Source organism: Pelmatolapia mariae, linkage group LG6, assembly GCF_036321145.2.
Source record: "Pelmatolapia mariae isolate MD_Pm_ZW linkage group LG6, Pm_UMD_F_2, whole genome shotgun sequence".
NCBI classification, from domain to species: Eukaryota; Metazoa; Chordata; class Actinopteri; order Cichliformes; family Cichlidae; genus Pelmatolapia; species Pelmatolapia mariae.
Genome location: NC_086232.1, coordinates 32,189,798 through 32,197,436, shown reverse-complemented (window position 1 = coordinate 32,197,436; position 7,639 = coordinate 32,189,798). Strand labels below are relative to the sequence as shown.

At 36.9% G+C, this 7,639-nt stretch overlaps 2 protein-coding genes across 3 annotated transcripts; one reads left to right on the top strand and one right to left on the bottom strand.

Moving 5' to 3' along the window:
- The first annotated feature begins 100 nt into the window (after positions 1–100).
- LOC134628672 (trace amine-associated receptor 13c-like) lies at positions 101–1,403 on the top strand. The gene has a single exon (XM_063475417.1). It carries the CDS (start codon positions 374–376, stop codon positions 1,367–1,369), a length of 996 nt encoding a protein of 331 aa, XP_063331487.1. The 5' UTR covers positions 101–373; the 3' UTR covers positions 1,370–1,403.
- Positions 1,404–2,402: 999 nt separating this feature from the next.
- Positions 2,403–7,639, bottom strand: nsmce1 (NSE1 homolog, SMC5-SMC6 complex component). 2 transcript variants are annotated; one of them, XM_063475413.1, is made up of 8 exons: positions 7,503–7,639; positions 6,783–6,902; positions 6,041–6,162; positions 5,821–5,898; positions 5,079–5,225; positions 4,214–4,330; positions 2,783–2,909; positions 2,403–2,532 (listed from the first exon to the last, which is right to left on the bottom strand). In XM_063475413.1, the coding sequence occupies exons 1-8, from the start codon at positions 7,612–7,614 to the stop codon at positions 2,498–2,500; spliced, it is 858 nt and encodes a 285-aa protein (XP_063331483.1). In that variant the 5' UTR covers positions 7,615–7,639; the 3' UTR covers positions 2,403–2,497. The 2 variants fall into 2 exon arrangements, with proteins under 2 accessions (XP_063331483.1, XP_063331486.1); XM_063475416.1 differs by having other exon boundaries at positions 7,495–7,591.

The window sequence follows — 7,639 nt, the reverse complement described above, 5'->3', positions numbered from 1 at the left end:
GTCCAGATGAACAGATTCAACTTTTGGAGATTTACTTTCCTGGATGATTGAGAATGCATCAAGACGATACTTCACAGAACTTAGAAACTTGAATCTTGCATCATACAAATGGGTGATGAAAGGGGAGAGAGAGAAGAAAGGAGCAAGGTGGAAAAAACAAGAGAGGATTATAGACGAGGAGGAAGAAGAGAGAGGGGGGAGAGAACAGTAGGAGAGAATCGGGGGGGACAGGGGACTACTTAGCAGACAGTGATGAAAAGGCTGACTTGGGAGTTGGAAGGGGGGAGTGTCATCAGAGATAAATAAGCTGTACAATGTCTCACAGGGTCAGCAGGTTGCTTGAACTCAGCAGGTCATCCTTTCTTTATACTGGATGATGGACAGCCAGGACAGAATTGAACTCTGCTACCCTGAGCTTGCGAATTTGTCTTGCAGGGGTTTAACACGTCCTCAGCCTGAGGCTGTCCTCCTCTATACACTGTTCTTTTCCATCTCTGTGCTAACTGTAGCTCTGAATGTGCTGGTTATCATATCCATCTCTCATTTCAGGCAGCTCCACATGCCCACCAATGTCCTCCTGCTCTCTCTGGCCATCTCAGACCTCTTGGTCGGGCTAATTGTTATGCCGGTGGAAACAATGCGGTTTATAGAAACCTGCTGGCTGCTGGGAGATCTCATGTGTGCTTTTTCTTACATTATCGGCTTCACTCTCACCTCAGCCTCTGTGGGCAACATGGTGCTCATATCAATTGATCGCTACGTAGCTATTTGTTATCCTCTGCAGTACCCCACTAAAATCACTCACAGCAGAGCGGAGCTGTCTGTGACTCTGTGCTGGGCCTGTTCGCTCCTCTACAACGGGCTGATCTTAAATGAGCATCTCAGGCAGTCAGACAGGCATAACACCTGTCACGGTCAGTGTTTGGTGGTGATTAACTATGTCTCTGGAGCCATCGACCTTGTCTTTACTTTCATCGGCCCTTGCTCAGTCATTATCATTCTGTACATGAGAGTATTTGCTGTAGCGGTGTCTCAGGCTCATGCCATGCGGTCTCATATTACAGCTGCTGCAGCTGGTACAGTAAAAATCACCGCAAAGAAATCAGAGAAAAAGGCAGCCAGGACTCTTGGCATTGTGATATTTGTGTTTTTGATGAGTTTCTGTCCGTATTACTATCCCTCTCTTGCAGGGAAGGACATTTCAAACAGTGCTTCATCTTGGGCTATTGTTTCCTGGATGCTGTACTTCAATTCTTGTCTGAATCCACTGATATATGCTTTTTTCTACCCGTGGTTTAGAAAAGCTATCTGGTTCATTGTCTCCCTGAAGGTACTAGAGAAGGGCTCCTCTCAGGCAAATATACTTTAAAATAGCAAATTTATCCTGAACCAAATCAGTCTGTATGAGAGAATGAAACTGCTGATTATTATATGTGGCAGTAGCATGATGGTTTTTAATTATAGACTTATTCAATGAATCAAAGACCATCTGTCACAAAGTCTTATTTCATATGACCCACTTTCTCTAACAAGTATTGTATCCTGTCAGAACTGGAACATATAAGTCATGTATCAATGCATAATGGCAAAAAAGATTTACCCTCCTTACTGCATGAAATCAACAATAATAATTATAATGATTCAGGAAATCTTTCAAGCTTTTAACTACAGGACTTGTATTTATTCTGTTTAGATTTTTAAGTACTGTGCTCCTTATTACATTATTTTTATTCATTAAGCTTCCCTTTTTAACTTTCAAATTTCTGCTTAATTTCTTTGTGTATTTTTTATATTTCTTGCCATATTGTTCACTGCTCCAAAATTTAAAGGAGCACTTACAAAACACACATGAGATCGTGATGAAACATTTAAATTAAAAATCATTACTGAAATGCATTATGTAATTTGTTGGGGACAAGATAAAGTAACAATGGTTATTGTTGTTTCTTACATCTTTCAGTTTAACAGTTTGTATGCTACAGACTTAAAAAGGGGGTTTAGGAAAGTTGATAAAGGTTTGAAAGAAAGACATCTGCCTTAATTTCATCTCAACCACTGAGGAGCCACTGATCAGTGAAAAATTTCTTTCTTATTGTGAACACAGTGAGCCATATTTTAAGATGGATTTATGTCATTATTGTCAGCAAATCAGATACTCGTGTATGTTGTACAACAAAACTAATTTTCAAATCTCCATCACATGTTAGTTAAAATGGGCCATTACTGTCTCATAAAAATCTTTTATGTCTTAGAATGACATTATTCTCTTAACTTATCTTCTAGTGGAGCAGAAAATGAGAATATATATCTAGACAGAAAAAAAAATGTTCACAATGAGAAACTTGTTTTGTTTGAGGGGCGGGGGTAGATATTTGTAAAATGCAATACAAATACTACACTATTGAAACAATCTTTTATTTTTTATGTATAAAGCAAAAACAATAAAGACATTTATATTATATTAACAAACCATTAAGAAAGACTATTGATGAAGCCTTCATCTCCTGGATTGTGAATGAGGACGTTTCACTTCTGTAATAAAAAGAACAAAGAACATGAGTTTGTTATGTTGTTCTATTCACCTTCTATTTGAATATATGTTTAAATGAATTATAAAACGGCAATCGCACAGAAAACCTTATTTCTTTTTTGCACTCATTTCTATTTTTATCATTCACAGTTCCAGTCGAAGCCGATCAAATGTGCACCAAAGTTTGGGAGTCTCTAATTACTGGAGGTGTAACGTGTCCAGAAACAGCATTTGAGAATAAACAACATATACCAGGGATTTCATGTGGCCAGAAGTCATCACAAGAAGGACAACGTGGCTCCGATTTGCCTTTGAAGTATCTGGCCACACATGGGTTGTGTATTTTTATGCCACATGTAGGATTCTCACAAATTTGGCACTGAAAAAAACAAGAGAGACAAAAAAAAATCATTCAGATCAAATACTGTAAGCAAACAAATAATGCTGGTGACACATTACAGTAACTGGTCATTTTTTGGATACATTTAACACATATCAGGTTGGACTATCTTTTATCTTAAATGTTTCTCAATTAAAAACATTCCTCAAAGATTTTGATCCATACTGACCCCAGATGATTCACTTATGTGGGCTGCATCTTCATTATGCTAGTCTCTATTTCTACTGCTCCCAGGTTCTGGTGTGGTAGAGGCCACTTAAATACTGTGAACTCATTAGCACAGTAAAGAAACCGGTCTTATGCTCTTTGTGGTGTGTTATTCAGTCAAAAATGCCCATTAGCCGATTAAAACACTTGCCATTAAAGGAGGAATACAGTCAACAACATGAGTCAACAGGCTGTGGTGTTTAAATGGTGCTCAGATTACACTAAGAGGCCTAAAGTGTACTCCACTACATCAGTCATGTGCCTACCACCCACAAGGCAGGGTGGAGCCATGCTTTTATGCTTTTAATCTCAAATTATGTTCCTATCATCTGAAACTCATCAGACCAGACAATGTTTTTCCAATCTTACATTGTTCTGGAGTACACTGGTTTTCTGCTGCTGTGGCCAACCTATCCTACAGGTTGTGCAGTCAGAGATGCTCATATCTATAACATGGTTATAATTACTGGGTGATTGTATTATTGTTTCTATCAGCTCAAACCATTCTGACATTATTCTTTGAGCTCTGGCATCAACAAGACAACGTCAATTAGTTAGCACTCACAAGATGGCTTTCTTCTTTCCCTGACCATTCTCTATAAACTCTAAAAAATGTTTTATGTGAAAACCATTTCTGAAATATTCAAATCAACAATGCCACATTTAAAGAGACCTCAGTCCCCGTCCTTCTCCAGCTGACACTTGCGATTTCAGCACGTTTATATGAGTTTCTGCAATTTGGATGGCTGATTAGATATGCTTTATCAAGCAGTTGTGTCCAATACGGTAGGCAGTCAACATTACAGATGATATTTACTTCAATTCTCTCTCAAGATCAATTTTCTCAACAGCAAATGAATATAATATAAACAATAATTTGTAGTAATTGTAGTATAAATTATAAATTGTATATGCATGGTAGTCATCTTCATTGTTCATTTTAAAAATTTATATTTTTAAAGTTGAGGTAATATAACCACACCAACCTAATGTTTACAGTTTATAGTGATCATCAGTGCCTAAATTCAAGCGGGTACGAGGGTGATATTACTAAGTGGAAAAATGGAAACATTTACCTGGAAAGCGATGTTACGACAGATGTGGCACACTTTGACATGGTCTTGATACATTGTGCGAATATATGGCTCCATCTCTATGATACACCGGGTGGACAAGGTGTATTCGCCCCGTTTCTAGGGTAACAAATAGCACGCAATTACACACTTACAGAAAAACAAAAACAAGTGGTGAGTTATATATGTATATATTTGACATTATAGGCTTTGATTTCATTGCACTTTTCCACTTACTGCTACATTGTGAAGTTTTGCACTGAACACTGATTAACAGAAATACAAGAGTTAGTATTGCCAGAAGCCTCAATGTGAGTGCTTCTGCACAAAATATTTTAACTGCACAACTACAAACAAAAACATTTATTTTAAATAGAAGGACCTAATGTTTATGTATATTTTGAAGTTAAAATGATACTAGCATACTGAAACACATACCCAAAATTTTATTATTATTATTATTGTTATTATTATATTTTTGTCATCATTGAAACAAAGAAATCTTGTTTTGTAAGCTGTAAATGAGAAGGATTGTCTAAATAAATGTCATTTTATTTGTATAATACATTTTTTTAAAAACTGAAAACCATAATTAATGACATTTTATACTATGTCTTATTAATAAAGGAAGCAGTATGGGAATGATAAACAAATAGAGTCATTATCTTTGACCTTAATAAGCTGTATGACCTCCTCCTGCTGCATTCCCATTTTAAATATGGTTAATAGGAAGGCAAGTACTTGAAGAACTGAAATCATTTTAATAATCCGTTCACAAAAAAAGAGGAAGTAGCAAAAAAAGAGGAAGTAGTTTGTGGGAAATAAATAATCAGAATTGTGAAATCCTACTAGAGACGGTGTATTTTACCTCACTGAGCCATTTGTCGTGCACTAATCGGCTCAACAGGTGCTCCGTTTCGCTCTTCTTCATCTTTCTGGTGGTCATGGAGTCTGTGCTGTTCAGAATATCAGTAGAGGAAGCCTTGCCATTCTCAGAGCACACGATGAGGTCCAACTGAATGAGCACGATTCAAGTTGATCACAACATTAGTTTTACTACAAGCCACATTCACCCATTCACACACATTCATACCATTTCTTCTGTGTCTTTAACATGATATGTTTAGGAATTCCTGATGTAGCAAATATGATACAAAACTTCTTTAAACTTCTTTCTCAACACTCCATTTTCCAAAATTTTGAATTTTCATGGTTTGGGCTTTACAGGGTTAACGACTGCCTATTTAACACACACCAAAATTTGGGGTTCAATACTCTTGCCCAAGGAAACTAACATATGGACAGGAATCACAACCCCAGTCTTCTAAATGGTTGATGTTCTACCTCAAGAGCCACAGTCACACAAATCTGTGTGTAGTAATCTATTCATGACTTCCTACATGATCTTTTGAACAAAAAAATAATGTTGACCACTGTTTATGGATAATGTCACTGATTAGACTGTTACACTGAACTGCAACCTACAAGTTATGTTGTTTCAGGGTTTTACATCAATATACCCCCAGAGGCTTAAAACCCCACCCCGACAAATACCAAAATTTATAGTGGAGGCATCTATAACATGTTGTTTTGCTGTGAATTTAACTCACAGTTTTCCTGAAGAGCTCAAGTTCATTGTCGGCATAATCTGACGACATCCTGGTGATGTCAGTTTCAGCCATGTTCACCTGGATGGGATTAAAGTTAAACTTTAATTAATAATCTATTTCCTTTAATATGATCCTAAAACATGTAAAGTCTTTGCAGCTTGGACACATACTAAACAACAGCCCGACAAGGCAGACCCAATACAAGCATTAAATCACTAACCAAGGCGTAGTACTGCAGACCGTTATTTTCAGACATCCCTTTCCTAATCTGCATGAACATTGGCTGCAGTCTTGAGTTGATAGTATCAATAAAATCTTCCAGCTTGTCAGGTGCATACTGTGCTGCAGAAAAAAACAAGAACAACAATGTTTGTTAGTCTCCTACAAAAACAAAACAAGACACATTCTGGTTCTGGTATCAAAATGTGCACATTAAAGGTAGGTGATATAATCTCAAAATTATATCACAGTATTTAAAGGCAAGTTATGACAATATTTCTGATGATATAATGGACAATGGACAATATGATATGGCACAGCCCTAGTGCATATACACAAAAATATTTTCTAATGTCTATATGTTTGGGGAGGGTTGGGCTGAAGGATTTTAATTGGAACATATATACCATCATCTTATTGTACTTCTATCCCAAATTTGTATTTTACAACTTATTTAATATTTTATATATCTGCACAGGGCCTACAGACAGAAATTAGTTAGTAGCTAATTTTGGTACAAGGCGTCTTGTAACACTGCCTGTAATGAGGTTGCTTTTTTGTGTAACAGTAAATCAACAGTAACAGTCTCTTAGTGTAAGAAAATAAGAAATTATTTATTAATAATTAATAAGGGGGTGATACTACTTTTGGTTGCCCTACTTTACACTAGTCTCCAGATACACTATGAGGTGCATTTTGAATTTTCATTCAATTGTTGTTCACATGTATAGAAATTTACTTACTGTGGTGCGTTTCACAGCAGTACTGATAAAGAGCCTTTGCCGCTTGCTCATCGATTACACCACTGACCATCATGGTCTGAAGAAACCTTCGATGGCTTTCTCCCATCTGTCGTGACATGTCTGTGGGTACAGACAGGTGGTCTTTATATATATAGTTAAATATCTGTAAATCAGGCAAAAAAGATGATCATCCCATATCACTTTTGTGCTGGCTAAACGTAAACAATAAACAAATAGATAAATAAATAAGAATGTGATGAAAAAGTAACACTTATTATTTCACTGACACAAAAAGAAGTTATAAAACATCTAAAAAGCACATGTAGACATCTATAAAAACAAACAAACAACAACAACAAAACATTCTACAACTATTCCCTCCTGCAAACTCAACAATAACATCATTTCTGAAGGTTTCCTCCTCTTTGCCGAACGGCTAACTTAAGCTAAAACTACTGTTGCTAGCTTTTAGCATGAACTATATAAATATTGTAACTATGACTGAATCTTTTTAGAAAGGTTACGCTAGGGTAACGTTACAGCCAGACATTTTGCCAACTTTAACTGAACTATCTGCGGCAGTATGGAGATTTTGTCAATCAACAGTTATTGCTAATGGACCCGGTTATTTGCTTGTCCAGTTTTGCAGTTGCTCTAATGTTTAAAAACAAAAAAAATGTAATTCTTTCCAGTTTCATTTAAACATGTTTACCTACTCACCCCCTACCGCGCGCGCCTTCCGTGTTTTCCTCCGGGTTCTCTTCGTCTTTGTAGGTTTTTGTGGTGAATCACTGCCACCTGCTGCTGTGGAGGAACTACTGCGGGACGCCATCCCTGCCACCTCTGTTCATTCAAGC